The sequence below is a fragment of the Opisthocomus hoazin genome, chromosome 18 (assembly GCF_030867145.1).
Source record: "Opisthocomus hoazin isolate bOpiHoa1 chromosome 18, bOpiHoa1.hap1, whole genome shotgun sequence".
NCBI classification, from domain to species: Eukaryota; Metazoa; Chordata; class Aves; order Opisthocomiformes; family Opisthocomidae; genus Opisthocomus; species Opisthocomus hoazin.
The window spans coordinates 19,017,701-19,033,913 of NC_134431.1; the positions used below are offsets into that span (position 1 = coordinate 19,017,701).

A 16,213-nucleotide genomic window follows, 5' to 3' on the forward strand; every position below is an offset into this window, starting at 1 on the left:
CGGCAGCGCTGCCCACCCAGCTCGGCCGTGCCCCCGCCGCGGCCCCGGCAGGGATCGGGATGCCCCCGGGAAGGATGGGGATGCTGCTGGAAGGATGGGGATGCCCCCGGGAAGGATGGGGATGCTGCTGGAAGGATGGGGATGCTCCCAGCAGGGATGGGGATGCTCCCTGGGAAGCTTGGGGATCCTCCCGAGAAGGATGGGGATGCCCCCTGAGAGGGATGGGGACGCTCCGGGCGGGCAGCGTGGGGTCTCCAGGCATCCCCGGGGATGGGACCCGCTCCCAGGCAGGGTCCCGCTGAGGTCGGTGACCTCCCACCCCGCTGGGCATCGCCGCGATGGGCACCGGCGTCTCGGCGTCCCCCTCCCCAGCCCACCTCGCGCCTCTCGGCGTTTAACGGTCACGAAGGAAATTTTTATGAAATAAACCAAGTGGAAGGGGTTGGGCGGCGGAGCCTGCGGTAGGCCGGGGCCGGAGCCGAGGATGGGAACTGCCACGCTCGTGTTTATGGCTCGTTAGTGCGGATGTCCAATTATGATGCTTTCTGCTCCAGCGTTAACCGCTGCGCTGCCAGGGAAGGCGAGCCAGGGAGGAGGGGCGGCTCGGGAAGATCCGAGGCCGGAGGTGGAAGCGGGCATCGCTCGGTACCGCGCTTCCATCTCCCCCGGGCTGATCCGCGGAGCCGGAGGCGGCAGGGCAGGAGCGGGGCCCCGGGGCTGCTGGGCTCCCGAGGCAGCGGCCGGCCGGGAGGGCAGCGGGCTGCGAGCCCCCGGCCCCGGCCTGCTCTGTGCTGGCTTCCAGCTCAATGGCTGCTGCTCCTCCCTGAAGCTAAAATAAAATCCTGACCATTTAAGGTGAACAGGAGCCTCGCCGTGGACCTCGGCGGAGCGGGCTTTTAACCCCTTCCCATTGCGGGGCTTTGTTCACCGCTCGCACTCCCTCCGGCGTGGAGCCGGACCGGCTGGCAGCGCTCTGGGAGAGCGCAGACCCCGGGAGCCGGGCGCCCACCCCGGGTTCGGGGAGCTCCAGGGGACACCGGCCAGCCCGGGTGCCAGCGTGCAGCCCAGCCGCCCTCCTCTGCTGCCTCGCCATGCGGCCGCTCGGATTTTACCCTAAGTGCCTTTGTGTGGGTTCGGCTAAGCCACTTTGGAAACGGATTAACCTAAATTTCACATCGACAAACTCAGTGCCCAGCAGCCGCGTCCACACAGCGAGCGAGGGAGGAAGAGCAGTTCTGCAGTCGGCGCCGGGCAGGAGCTTCTCCCCGGGCCGGGGAGGGGTCCTGACCCCAAGGGGGGTCACCAGCCCGACAGAAAGGCAATTGTGTGTGCCAGCGCTCGGGGTCGGGAGGCTGGCAGAAGTGGGGCGCAGCGGCGGAAGAGGGGTGGTCTCCCGAAACGGGGAGGGAAGCTCGGGGACAACGGCACGCCAAGCTCCCTTCTAGCGGGTATTTTTCGGATTCAAATTATCTAAGGGGAAATAACTGGCAATTAGGTATAGAATTGGTAATAATAATTTATCAAGTTGTCAGGAACAGGGGTAAGTGCCTTACGGGATTACATGTTAAAAAAAAACCCCAACCATAATAAGCCAGTACTACTGTTATGATATTATACAGATAATACACATCAAATATATTATTTATAAGCCGCTTCCTTCCCCCTCTCCTCGCAACCTGCTCATTACTTCTGGTCCCTGCAAAGCCCTGCCCACGGACGCAGACCTGCCCATGCAGAACACCTGGGGCTCCCTGCCAGGCTCTGCCCGCCCGGACAGGGTCCCATCGGATGCCACCGGCGCCTGAGCCGCGGGTCCGGAGCGGCGCCGAGCCCGGGCTGCCACAGCCCTGCCACACACAGCCTGCCTGCGTACCAGGCGGTGACGCCTCCAAGGGCACCGCTCACGACGCCCTGACCTCATCTGTCGTGATTTCCCAAGGCAAGGCTCCGCAGGAATACCCGGGCTGCTGTCGAAGTCGGAACGAGCCGCGTTGAAGGCACGGCCGCAGGCGCTCCGGCGCGCAGCCCTGCTGTCGAGGGGCGTGGGCACCGGGGGCTGGTGGCGAGAGCAGGGGACTGCAGGATCCGGCCAGCGCGCCCGAGGAGTCACTGACTCATGGGCGACCTTGTGCGAGTCACTTGATGTTCTTGTGCTTCTGAAAAGTGGGTTAGCTAACCAACGGGACCTCCCGCACCGGGTCCCCCGCGCCCATCCAGCCCCGCTGGGTGAGCGGCACCGAAACGCGGATCTCTCGGGGCGAGGGCAGCGAGGAAAGGGGGGCGAGAGGGACAAGAGCTGCGGAAGGAGGGCCGCGGTCGCATGGCACGAGGGGGACACGAGCTGTTAGCAACACCGTGTTTTAACTTCTCTGCCATCCAGAGCAGAGTCAGGGGGAAAAAAAGGAGAGTAAAGATCTGGGAAACTTTCTTCTAGGCCAGATTTGTTGTGGGCTGAGGGCTGTGTTCCCAGTGCAGCGCGGTCGCTCCTTCTGTAAAAGGAGCAGTTGTTAGCAGCTGGCATGTGCATGAGTAAAAGGGGTTGGTTTTCCCAGGAGCCGAGACCAAGCGAAGGGAAGGAAATGCAGCTCCGTACTTCGGGGGTTCACCAGCCACTGGCAAGCGGAGGAGCAGCAAAGGAGATGTTTCTGCGGCTGGAATTTGCCTTGCTCTGAGTACAGGGAACGGGTGTTCCACGGGATGGGTCAATCGCAGCCAGACATCCCCGAACATTTCTTGCCAAAGCCTGAGCCCCCAGCGCCGGCCGGGACGTCGGCGCTGCGTGACACACGGGGGACAGCCCTCACAGCTCACCTCTCGGCCACCCAAGCCAGAAGCGCGTCAGCTCAAACAGAACCACCACGAAACCCATTTTTAGCCATCCTCAAGCCACACCACGCTTTTCAGAACCCGTCTTTGTGCGCAGCACCGGCTCCTCGGGGATACCCACGCTCCCCTCGCACACACAGGGACGCGGGACCTGGGAGTCCGCGCAGCCGAGCAAGGTGCCAGGCTGCCTGCGCAGGTTTAACCGCGGCGGAAACAAAAGCAAGCACACGATTCAAGGTTAAAAAGCTGAACCACACAGCTTCATCTTCTGTAACAACGGAAATCATTAATAATAGTTCGCACTCTCAAAGTAGTTGCCATCCAAGCTCTTGAAGAGCTTTATTAGTGAGCGAGACCTCAGAAGTCTCTCTAAGGTATTATCCCCTTTTTAAAGAGAGAAGGCAATTAAGAAACAGCCATTTGTGTGACTTGATCAAAGTCAACGTTCAGCACGTCGGCACCTGAGCTCGCGAGGCGACGCGGACAACCTCCCCGGCGCGGAGCTTTCTGCAGGTACGGGATAAATGAACGGGATCCACGAGACTGTTCCGCGGACGCTACGTGCTTTCATCACCGTGCGGTACAGGTCTCTACTCTTGCCCCTGGCCATGTTTCCCAGCCCCACTTTACTGGACCTGGACCAAAACTTTGTTTCCAGTTCCCCTGGGAGCTGCTGCCTTGATGCCAGTTGCCGCACGGGGAACGGGCAGCGTCTCTCCTCACCGAGGAGAGGAGGCACTGGGAAGCAACGATGAAGTGAAGAAAGATAATGCGATTTCTGGCCCTGCTCGTTCGGCGTTCCCAGCGATGGGCCCAAGCAGCTCGGCTTCGGCAGCCCGCCCGGCCCGCAGCGTGCTCCGGGGCAGGCGGAGGGCTGCCATCACCCACGGCGGGCTCGGCCCCACAGCAGCAGCTCCTTGCTGCGGAGAGCGGGCAGCCCAGCCGGGCCCTGCGAGGGCCAGCCAGCGCGGGACCCGACGTCTGCGCAGCACCGGGCTCTGCGGAGTCACTGCCGCCAGCGCCGGGGACCCCGCGCTCCCCAGCCGAGGGCCACCGAGCCGTCCCTCCGCCCGGGCTCCCAGCGCACGCTCCCGCTCGCACCCGGGCTGCCATGCCCTGCTGCTGCCCTCCCCGGCACGGCGACCACCGAGAGCGAGACGAACGCCTCCGCGTCCCCCGGCCACTCCTCCGGTCCCTCAGTTCAGCCGCGCAACGTCCCAGGGAAGGGAACAGCGAGGGGGACAGGGATCAGCGTCTCTCCGCCGGTGCGCAGCTACCAGTGGGGACAAGGGGCCAGACCAGTCGCACGCAGCAACTAAACACGCCTGAGCAGTTGAGGAGGATGAATTGTGCCCAGCGTCACTGGAAGCGGGCAATGCCACTTGATTGAACACCTTTCTTACAGAAAATAATGTGATTTTCCCCCAAACCGCGCAGGGTCAGGGCCTTGGCATCACACCTCACCGGCAGATGAGCTGCAGGGGCAGGGTTTGGCCCCGCCAGCCCAAGCTGGGGTCTCAACCCGTCTGAACCCGAGGAAGAACTTCTTCCCTCTGAGGGTGCCGGAGCCCTGGCCCAGGCTGCCCAGGGAGGCTGTGGAGTCTCCTTCTCTGGAGATATTCCAGCCCCGCCTGGCCGCGGTGCTGTGCCCCCTGCTCTGGGTGACCCTGCTTGGGCAGGCGGTTGGGCTGGGTGACCCCAGAGGTCCCTGCCAACCCCGACCACTCTGTCATTCTGTGATTCTGCCGGCGCTGAGCGCCGCACTGAACAAACACCGAGCTCACCCGTCGTGCAGCTACGCTGGGAAAAGCACCGAAAGATCGACACAACGGGAAATAAAAGCTCTGAAGTTTTTACGAGCTGGGAACGTCAGAGTTAATTCCAGTAACAAAAATGGGTTGACCTTCAGTGAAAGGCAGCCATTCACACCAGTCTGGAACCAGGCTAAATGGTGTGATCATCTGACCTCCCGCACCTCAGGAGCCGCTGAGGCCAAGGATGAAAGTTCTGCTAAACCATCCTCGCCAGCGAAGAACGAGGGCGGAGCTGCCTGGCCAGCGTCCCTCGCTGAGGGCAGGACTCGGCTCTGCCAGGAGAAGGCCATGCTGGCAGCAGAAGCTGCATCTCCACCAGCGGGTGCAGACCCACGAGCAAGGCTTCACCGCAGGGATTCGATCTGTGTTTCAAGCCACCACGGTCACGGTGCCTCACTGTTCCCACAGCCAACATTCACTTTTCTTCTGCGTGTAAAGGTGTATTCAGGGACTTTCTCCAGCGCTTCAAAATGCCTTAAAAATGAAGATCGGTGAACAAAGATCTTCCCAAGCCAAGGAAAGGCCTCTTGAAAGAGAGTAACCTCGTCAAGTTGATTTAGAGATATCTATTCCTGGAGATGTTTAACACCCGCTTTAATGGGCTGGGAAGTACCTTATCATCCTCATGTGATGCAAACGCATCATCCCACTTCCTTCCCAGTACTGACTGCCTGCTTCTGCCTGCTCTGCACATCCATGAACACACGCAGCGCTTCTCCAGGGTCCCTTCACCAAGCACTCAGACAGACAAACCCAGGTCCCGGATCTCGCGCGGCGGCTGCCAGCTCTGCCAGATTTGGTTCTCGTCTCTGGACCAAGCGAAACGAGATGTCTGCAACTCTCACTAGTGAACTTCAAGACTGAAAAGGAAAACCCAGCGTGCCCTCTCCCGCAGCCGCTCGCTTCCCTCCGCTGCCTCCCCCGTGCCAGCTCCGCACAGCCGAGACTGGCACGGAGACGGAGCTGAAGCAGCAGGAAGCAAGCGAGCTGCCAGGGGAAGCTGCATCTTCGCTGTTGCGGTAGTGTCGGAGCCTTCCGAGACACCGAAGTGAGCAAACACAGTGACGGGGGACCAGGGCGCCGGCCGAGGGGAAGGAGGAGGGCTGCACGCTGCAAACCAGGCTCCGTGAGCTCCCCGTCCTGCAGAGGAGGAAGCCAACAGCCTGTACACCCACAGGACCCTCCCCGGACCACCCCGCTCTTTGGGCTCAGACACTGAAACCCACGGTACGTCCACGCCCCGCCACACGGCCCGGGCGTACGGGGAAGTGACGGGACGGGTGGCGTGGGTGACGGTGCAGGACAAGGCTCCGTCCCTCTCAGATGCTCACAAGCCAGCGCAGCAAAGCCATAGCAACACGAGCAGCGCTCGTGTGATTCCCCATCCAAGAGCAGCTCCTGCCACTCACTGATTGCACGACCTTCTGTCAGCAGCCATGGAAGCAACCTTTGAAAATGTTTCTGTATCACTTAAACCTGGTTACACGGCCCTGGAGTGTGTCTGCCAAGGTAGCAGCAACGTCTCCAGAGCAGGGAGCGAGCCTGGCATCTCAGTGCTGGGATTCGTGCTTTTCAAATCTTCACATTCCACCAGCCCCCCGTGGAAATCACGCCCAACGGTGTGGCGTGAAAACAAACCCGAGGCTGAGTTTGAATAAGACAGAAAAGATTGTCTGGAAAATGACTGCAATAAACTCTGATAACCAATCATTTAAAAATGGTAATATTCAGCGTTTGAAAATGAGGCAGAAGAATCATTATAGATAAATATCAAATATCTTCTTCTCGTTCCTTTCTGCTGCTAGATTGGGAAGGTCAGAAGTTCAGAGGCGCTTTAATGCCTCAGCAGATACCCTGACAGTCGGCCAACTCGGCGCTCTGGGCGAAGGGTGCGGGGCCTGATTCTTCCCAGACGCGTGAGAATTGGTACGAAGCGGGAAGGGAGGAAGACCCCACCCCAGGGGCTCCAAAATGCCTTAAAAATGCCCAAAATGCCCAGTGTGTTCTGCTGAGCCCGGTTCGAGCAACGTGGGTCACAGCTGTCTTCTGTCATGCTGGAATAAGTGCACTGACTCCAAGAAATCAATTGAAATCTGTTCTGCAGGAACTCTTCACTTTGTGAGCAGCCATGCCAAGAGCTCCTCTCCCGACGGGTTTCTGTCCCTACGCAGAGAGAAAAGGCTTTCTCCAAGGTTCTTCTGGCTGCGCTTCCTCCAGGAGACACTGCTGCCCTAGCAGTGACGTGCTTAACAGCACCAATAAATTACAGTTACACGCACACTTTTTTCCCCTGAATAATGAAGTTAAAAGGCCACTTTGGCATAAATTCCTTCATTGTTACCCCAAGTGAAGCAAGTTCCTCCCGGTGCCGCTGCATACAAATACCTGCTTTGGCCGCAGCCACGTCGAACGCGAGCCCGCTGCTTCGTTTCTTTCCGTTACCGCAACGAAGCGTCACCGAGCGCGGGGCGGCACGGCGGCACGGCTGAGCCGGGGAGGAGCCCACATCGCTTTGTGAGCGCTGATACACGAAAACCACGCAACGTGTGTCTGTGGAGCGCAAGCAAACCTAACAAGCGGGTTGCATTTTCTTCCCGTTTTGCATCTGTATCACAGAATCACAGAATCCCAGAATGTTCGGGGTTGGAAGGGACCTCTGTGGGTCCTCTAGTCCAACCCCCTGCCCAAGCAGGGTCACCCAGAGCAGGCTGCACAGGACCTTGTCCAGGCGGGTCTTGAATATCTCCAGAGAAGGAGACTCCACAGCCTCCCTGGGCAGCCTGGGCCAGGGCTCCAGCACCCTCAGAGGGAAGAAGTTCTTCCTCGGGTTCAGCTGGAACTTCCTCTGCTTCAGACTGCAGCAAAGTCCGAGCTATTCCTGTCACCTCTGGAGGACCACTGCGGTTTGTAACATCTGGAGCCCCAACAGCCGCAGCTCCCCAGCCCGAAGGCTCCCGCCCTGGGCCGAGGGCGAGCCGCAGCCCGCGGCACCCAGCCCGCGCTCCACGGCTGCCGGGAGGCTCCAGGACGGAGGGCTGGTGCCGCCGCGTTCCCAGCGCAAAGCGCGCAGCGGGAAGACACCGGCAGGGCAACGCTCGGTGGTGGGACTGCAGCCTGGCATCGAGCTTACTGCATCCATTTTCTTCCCACCGACTTCAGCGCTAGCAGCTGCCTCGGGAGCATGGGCTGGTGTCCCCAGGGGACGCCGGGCAGCCTCCCGCACCTCGGAACGGGCGGCACCCACGGCCCGCTGGGTCCAGCCGCCCGTGTCCTCCCCAGACCGGCGTCACCTCCAGGTCTGACGGGAGGCTTCACCGCCTCACACGTCCGAGCGGTAAGACTGATCTCTCATATTTTTGCTCTCACATATCAGTTTCATTAAGACACTGCACGGCAAATTTTACTTCTTCCAAGTAGGTTTTTCCCTGGGCTGCTACAGCTTGCAAAGCTTAGAAAGCTGCACGGCAACATACCAGTGAGACCTCAGGAAAAGAAAAACTTTAGAGGCAGGGAATAACATCAAGCCGTTTGATTTATGATCTAAACCAACAACTGCTGGCTGCCTCAGCTGGTCGCTTTTTTGTTCCCGTACGACATCTGCCTCCAGTCCCATCTCAGCGAGCTTCAAGAGCGTTCGTGCTGGCAGCACGTTACGTCTCCCTATCTACTGACAGCTCCGGCGCCAACTGCTAAACCAAAACTTGGGTACAAACTTCTCAAATCTGTAAACTACCAAGCAAAGTTCTCAACTCCAGCACCCCTAAGCATGCAGCTTCGAAACTCCAGACTCAGTTCTAAGGCCTGCCAGCTTCTGGGGTGTTTTTTGTTATGGAAACAAGATCAAACTGCAAGCCCAGCTTTCTGCCTGTGGAAACTGGGTACAGCAGTTTAAGGAAGCTTCACAGCACACTGCTCTCGAACAGAGCTTTGGAGCCAAGAGGAACTGGCAGAAAATGCACAAATGGTAACTGGACAAACCTCTCAGACCGTCCTTCTGTGGGCCTCCAACTTCACTTGAAAGCACCCTGCTCGCTGCGCCATGGTCAGACATTGGACCAGGCTGCCCAGGGAGGTGGTGGAGTCCCCATCCCCACCCTGGAGGTGTTTAAAAAACGTGTGGATGTGGCACTTCGGGATATGGTTTAGCACACATGGTGGGGTTGGGTTGACGGTTGGACTTGATGATCTTAGAGGTCTTTTCCAACCTATGATTCTATGATTCTACAAATGCTGTAAAGCACAGTCAGCTGTCATGGCCCACCAAGTCCTTTGCCTTGGTGAAGCACAGGTTGTTATCACTGGTACGGACCACGGGAGGGTCTGTGCCCTCCACGCCTCTCTGCTCAGAGTCGCACCAGGGCCCTGCCGACACTTTGCACAAGCCAGAGGTGGCTGGAACATGGAAGCTTTCGGTCCTGTTTACCCCAAAGTGGTCCTGAAACAGCCACCAGATGCCACAAAGCGGCGCGCCCACCCACTCCGTGTCCCCCGCTCAGCCCAGCCCGGCCCAGCCCGGCCCAGCCGCCCCCCGAGCTGTCCACAGCTCCAGCACCGGACCCAGCCCCAGCGCAGAACCTGGCACACAGCAGCCTTCGACTATAACTGTAACGTAACCTATTGCAACCACACCCTTAAACCCACTCCAGCGTCCAACAGGCGCAAAGGAAAACGCTCCACAACACCGCAGGGCGTCCTGTCCGATGTCCTTCTGTCCTCCCGCGGGAAGGTGCCGCTCCCGAAGGCCCCGAGCAGCTCGGTGTCCCTCCAGCTTCCGACAGCAAACCCACACCCGGCATTTTACACCCTGGGAATGGATGCTCTAACCAACGGCCCTTTCGGTGCCACGAGGCAAACGGGCACACCTGCAGAGTCAGAGCTCTCAGCAGTGATTTCCACCACTGCACAACGCAAACTCTCCCACTGCTCCACAACTGGCAGCAGTGTACGAGCTCGGGTTTAGGTTTCAGTGTGCTGGAAAGAAAATCCAGCGCTGGCTTCCAGTGCAGATTGTGGGGAGCAAGTAAAACATACTTTTCTTTTTATAGACTGTTTCCATGGTGCACGGAGGTTCCCACAGCTAATTCTGCAGCTGCAGAACTTCAGAAAATTGCACAGCCTGGGTATCACCCTGTGGCAGTCTGCCCCGTCCATGCCCAAATCGAAAGCCGGTGGCTTAACGCTCTCACCAAACAACTGAGCCCTCTCCCACTCTGACACGAGAGCGGAGCGGCCGCGGCTGAACTCCCTCGAGCTGCCGATCAGCTCACGAGAGCGCCGGCGCAACCGAAGCAAGGTCTGGGCTTCAGACCCCGTCTGCTAAAGCTCCCAGGCAATTAGGGGGAGGTAAAGAAGCAATTTCCTATTTGCCATATTTATTTTTGAGACGGTTTCTTGGAAGAACTGTGTGCCTAAAGAACACACAGATTGTTATAAGCCATAACTTCATCAGCTCCATCTCCGCTCCTCTCCACTGACGTGACTCCGCAGCAGACGGAGCCCGAAGACGAGAGGCGCGGTGCCCTCCCCACCGCCACGCGCCAACACTCGCGGCCAGAGCCCGACCCGCCCGGACAAACCGGCCGCTTCCAAAAGCGTCCTCCAAGAACGGAGGTGCCGAGCAGCAGGCCCTGCCGTCGCCCCGTCAGCGCGGGCAGCAAGCCGCTCCCACCTCGCACCACGCTGCGCCCGGAGCACGGCTCACCTGTTCCTGCGAATTCATCACCCGCAGCTTCATCTGCTTCAGGTAGGTAGAGGTGAGGGGCATGTTGTAGTCAATGATTCCAGACACCAAAGAGGAAGGTGGCTCGCTCTCTGAAGAACAGAGGGAAAACTTTCTTTAGACAGGGGGCTGTGCAGGCACAAACCTGTGCTGTGTTCTCAGCATTGTTAAATACACGTATTTTGAAGCATTTAAAAGCCCTAGCTAGAGCTGCTGCCCGCTGAGCTCAGGTTCCCATAAGAACGACCCCACCAAGAACATAATCACAGAACAGATGTTGTTTTGGAAAAAAGAAAAAAGCATCGCTGTCACCTGCAGAAAAGACGACTCATAATATATAATTTTTCAGTCTACCAAACCAGAATGCAGCAGAGGAAGAAGGCGAGTCCTGCCGATGCCTCAGAAGCGCTTCCATGCAATGGGATTTACGCAGAGGCTGATGAACAAGGCTACATCTGCAGCTTGCTTTAGCATTGCAAAGTCTCGCCAGTTTTGCTGGGATTCCCTCAGGTAGGAGTTAACATTAAGGCAACTTATTAAGTATCTCTATCTGGTGATGAAGATTATTTTTAACACCCTCATTAAAACACAAACTTAATTTTAAAGATCTTTAATTTAAATCGTTCCTGTTGATTCCTCTGGCTGCATCACACTGAGCTCTGGAGATGGCTCGAGGTTCCGACCGCTCCTGCAGCGCGTCGTGTCGAGCCAGCCCCATAAAGCAAATTCTCCATGACTTTTCTGAATTCTCAAAGATGCGTCAGCTCTGCCATCACCACTGTGGACCCCGTGAGCTCTCCACGTCGGCCACAAAGGCCGCTAGAATTATCTCTGCTAACCCTGAATTTACCGGCTCGGGCAACGGGTCTGCTCAAGGGGAACGTTGTCGCTTCCCACAGGGATGGCTGCTGGCTAAAGGGAAGATTTCTCTGTCCTCAGTACAGGCAGAAGCAAGTGTGGAGAATTAATCCAGCCTTCCAGCACGCTCCGCAGGGACGTGTGGTGTCCACTGGAAAGGGAGCTTAAGCAACAACGGACGGGGAAGAAGGATTTCCAGGAGCTGAAGGTGAACCGATGGTGGGGGGTTTCCGTTCCCATCTCTGAAACTCCCCGTCTGGCTTGCATTTTCTGGGGTCACTGGTTTCACTGGCACCTCTGACACAGCCCCTTGAAAAAGAGCCTTCACAAAATGTTTTACAGCACCTTAGAAAACCCATCAACCCAAACATAATGGGCCTGCTTTTCAGAAATGCTGAATATCAAAAAATCCCGGTGAAACTCCGCAGAGCTGAGGACGCCTCACACCTCTGGACACCCGTTCCATCACGCCTGATGAAGAAGTGACCTGACCCAAAAACTCTCCGTGACTGACTGAAACATCACATCGGCTTTTGCAAAGCTTCTCTATCAGGATGCTAACTGGGTCCGTGGAAATGCAATGCTTTTTTTCCAGGTCCATCTAATTCACCCCGGGCAGCTGAAGCTGTGGGTGCAGGAACGGGTGGCCAGAGCTGCTCAGGCCATCAGCGCGCTCGAACGCGAAGAGGCAAAGCTCTCAGGAACCTTGTGAACTGATTCCTCCCCTCTGTTCTCCCCGCGGTACGTCAGCGGTCTCTGCCCTGCTCCGACCTACAGATTCATCAAGAGCACTGCTACATCTCTCTGTATCAAGCACCCAAAATAAAACACTATTCTGCGCCAGGACGTTACTTTGAGATGCAAAGAGGCTCAGACCCCAGCGCAAGGGGAGCTTCTCGCCGTCTGGCTCTGCGGGGAAAGGGGAAACAGCTCCCAGGAACAAAATCTGCTGCCTACCCGGGCTGGCTGGGGTCCTCGATATCCGAGTCTTTAAGCAGAGTTTAGGAAAGCATTTGCTAAGAGTAACCAAGGTAGAGCTGCTCTTTCCTGGAAGCAGGGGCGTGGAGGAGGGGAGTCCTTCAGAGCTCTGAGGGTGATGCGTCGCCCTCCTGCCATCCCTCGCTGAGTAGTTCAGTGCGGCAGAAATGAATGAGGCTCAGCAGCAGCAGCTCAGCATCCTCACGCGGGGAGGAAGAGGGAGGCAGATGATCTTTGGTGCTGAGATCCTGCCTGCAACTATCCTGAAGTAAATCTGGTAAACTGCCATTAGCAGCCACAAATTTACTGTGAATTTGCAACAGATAGGAGCTTGAAAGAAAGAAACCAAACCCCTTTTTTTAAGCTAACTGGAAAATAAAGAAAAGCTTTGTTTTCAAAGGCCTGGGGGGCTCCACGGGAACAATCCTCACATCCCTCGTCACAAGAGGGGCTACTGGAAGCCTCTAGCCCTTTTTTCAAGACGCTCTCTGTATCACATGCCCCACGAGTTCGACACAGACGGAACAGGCAGAATGGGTCAGAGCGAGGTGGTTTCGAGCCCAACTCCCCGCTTGTGTGGCTCCACCAGCATCGGTCCCAACCGAAGACCAGTGGAAAGAGCTTGCAGTGAAGTCCAGCGACGTTTAAAGCTTCCCACAAGCACGACAATTTGCTTTCATGAATTATGTGGGTGCCCCGCAGGGTTTGATGTCAGATACGTTTCATTCGGGATTTTTGTGATCACAAATGAAATGTGTTCAGATTTGTTTAATGGACAAGAAAAGTAGGAAGAGATGGTAATGACTCCAATTTTTTCATCTTACTGAGTTCAACTTTACCTATATACGCCTGTGTCTGCATCTGCACGTGCACACACCCAGGTAATTCTCCTACAACCCCCATGCTTTTTTTAGGTGATTTGCTCCCAATAAATTCCTGAATATATATTAGTGAAATCAGACACTCTTCCCCAGTAAAAGTGACCTTATCTAATCTACTCCATGCGTTTTCACAGGTACTTAGTCACTCTTTAGGTGCTATTCAGAGCAGAAAAGCGCTCCTGTCCTCCCATTCCTGGTGGGTAAGAAGCAGGACTTTTTATGGGCAGGATCCTTTGTTTTCCGTTTGATTTATTTTTCAGGGAACTGGTAAGGCGGGAAGCTTTATGAAGATAATTTATAATTGCTATTAATTTATAAATGTGCTCAGGACAGCCAGATTTCAGCCCTGATCGCCGTTTCCACAGCTGTGACTGCTCCGGGGAGGGCCCTGGGCACCTTCTGCTCTCTGAGCTGCCTCCGAGCCGGGCCGGGTGCTGCGTCGCTGCGGGAGGCACGGGCGATGTGGGGACGGTGGGTGGGCAGGAGGTGAGCCCTGAAGGAGCAACGACCCCGTCCCTCAGCTGCCTCCTGAATGGGGATCCCAAGCGCCGGGGCGGACAGCTCGGCTGGTGCCAGGCGTTCAGCGCAGCGTCCCGCTTCGGGTCAAGCCAAGAGGCGGCGTCCTCGCTGGCCTGGCTCACCCCATCGCCCTGCCCGCCCACGAGCCCACCGCTGCAGCCTCAGTGCTCGGAACGGCACCGGTGATGGACGCGGCGCAACCAGTGCGAAGGGCAGCTTTGCTCCCGGCGAGGCCAAAGGCCAACACTCCTCTTGACCTACTGGAGCGAGGGATCGGGCCCTTGGCTGGCAGAGCAGGGAGTGCTGTGGCAGCAGAGCTTGGGCTAATAAATGTCACAAAGGATTATCTGGGAGAGATTCTAAAAAGTGTAACAAGTATGCAGCGTCTCAGTAACGAGCTCTGGACAGCCGGCCCACCGAACCCACTGAAACGGAACCTCTGGGCTGTCCCGAGCTCTGCTCCTCGCAGTAAGCAGTCGGAAACTGGTATTTAATACTACAAACTTTCCATTGTTGGGTCTTTCGCTCATTTAATTCAGCTTCTCTGCTTGGTAAGAGCTGCCAACGAGCCCCTTCGCCTTCACAGTTTTGAAACAGTCGCACTCTCTGGAGCCTGCTTACGCGTTTCCAAAGAAGCAATTCTGTTGGGTGCGACCTCTCAGCGCTAGTTTGGTGCTTTGCCCTTCATCACAAAAACAAGTTTGTCATTCAGAAAAAAGCACACAAACATCAACCCTGACCATTTGCTCTGGAAGAAAACCTGGTCCCATCTTCTGCACTGCTTCTGTCTCTTCGGTCTAGGAGCTGCGGACTGGTTCCGTTTACAAAAGAACCATTAAGAGCCAACCACCACAGTGGCCACGCTAACTGGTTGTGTACACAGGCATAATACATCTTTGATTACCAAAAAACCGTCTGTTATCAAAAATAGGATCACGATGTGCATATCTATTAATTACTGCAAATTACTTCTTTATCAGAAACTTCAGTTATTCAGACATTCAGTGTCGTTCACTACAAAATTAATAGTTGAAAGGAAAAACTGTAGGTCATGTTTTTTTTTGGAAATGGAAGCTTCCACCCCCATACGATTACGGGTTGATCGCAGACCTATCTGCAACATCTTAGACCCACGCTTTGTCCAGTTGCACTGGGGAAGCTCAGAAAGAAATCTGGACTGCTTCCGCTCTCTGAGCTGAAAACAGTGACGGATAAACCAGATTTCAGCAGTTCTTTCAGCCTGGCTCTAGAACTGCATGAAAAGTAACACAGGTCAGGAAAGGCCCGAGGTTACGCAGCACCTCGTCGATGGGGCAGCATCCGACCGCTGTCGGGGACACCGTGCTGGTACGAAGTGCTGCGTCAGCTCTGCTGGCAGAATTCCTTTGCCTCACCTTTGGGCTCCAGTCCGTTGGAGTTGAAATGCATCCTCTTCTGGCACTCGGTGCAGCTCATCAGGAACCTGGTCACAGCTTCTCTCGGGAGGAAAGCATAGGTCTCTGCAATCTGGGAAAACAACGAGACGGCTGTCTGTCCTGGGCAAGGAACGGTGAAGGGCGAGCCGGGCGCGGGGCCCACGGGTACCCTCCCACCTCGCCTGCTCAGCCCAGCCAAGAACATCAACGACGGACAGCGACCCACCGCTCCCTCCAGCCCAGCTCTGGGATCCCTGCAGCCCTCCCTCCGGAGCAGCTGCTGCTGGAGGAACATTCGGGGAGCGTAACTGGGGTGTCCGGGAGGCACCGCGAGGCACAGGGACAGACCTTTGGGCTCCCTGCGCAGCCACTCCTTCCCAGAAACTCCTTCCCACTCCCCCTCGGAGTCTGGGAAGAGCAAAGCTACAAACACGTAAGAATCAAACGAGAAAGCAAGGTCTCGTCAGCTCTGTTTGCATTGTTAATTACCATCACACCAGTAACCTGGAGAATCCATTAATCTTTCCTAAGGGCAGGTCGCTGCTTCCCACAATGACAATCAATTACTGTTAATAATACTTTGCACTTCTGCAATATATTTTATCTGAGGAATTAAAAACATTTTTACAAACAGTAATGAATTAAGTCTCCTGAACCTTTGCGGGATATTTGTATTTCACAGATGAGGAAAAGCTAAGGACAAATATTTAAAAGTGGGATGCTTGCAGCTCAACACTCCAGCCAGACCTAAGCACCCACAGAAGGCACCTGGCTATCAGAGTCCTACGAGCCCAACGCATCCCTGCCAGCAGCAGTTCTACAGCGTTTCTAAAGACCAAGCCTAGGTTATTTGGAGAAGGAATGAGGCAATTTTAATGTAGATTTCTCTAAGGCCATAACAGGCCATCAAATCACGGAGTCTGACCTTCCGTGTAGCACAAGCCAGGGAATTTCACCCAGGTTCTCCTACAGCCCAGCAGCCCATGCTTTGCCTGAAACGTCTTCCAGGAAGACATCTGGTCTTAATTGGAGGGCATTAAGAGGTGGAGAGCCCACCTCTTACTTTGGGCCTGGTTCCTACGGCTAATCACCCATCCTGTTTGGTCTAAGTGACTTGTCCTAGCACGGCAGTTCCCAAACCGGGGGCCCTGACCCCAGCAGGGGTCACGGCACTTACAAGTGGGGTCATAAAGCAGACAGAAA

At 56.3% G+C, this 16,213-nt stretch overlaps 1 protein-coding gene across 1 annotated transcript in view; it reads right to left on the reverse strand.

Moving 5' to 3' along the window:
- The window catches only part of NOL4L (nucleolar protein 4 like), a 68,367-nt gene that overhangs the window by 31,488 nt on the left and 20,666 nt on the right, over positions 1 to 16,213 (reverse strand). The window contains exons 3-4 of the mRNA XM_075438347.1: positions 14,990 to 15,101; positions 10,342 to 10,451 (exon numbers count right to left, since the gene is read on the reverse strand). Of these exons, the coding sequence (XP_075294462.1) occupies positions 10,342 to 10,451; positions 14,990 to 15,101 (222 nt within the window). The remainder of the gene's footprint in view (positions 1 to 10,341; positions 10,452 to 14,989; positions 15,102 to 16,213) is intronic.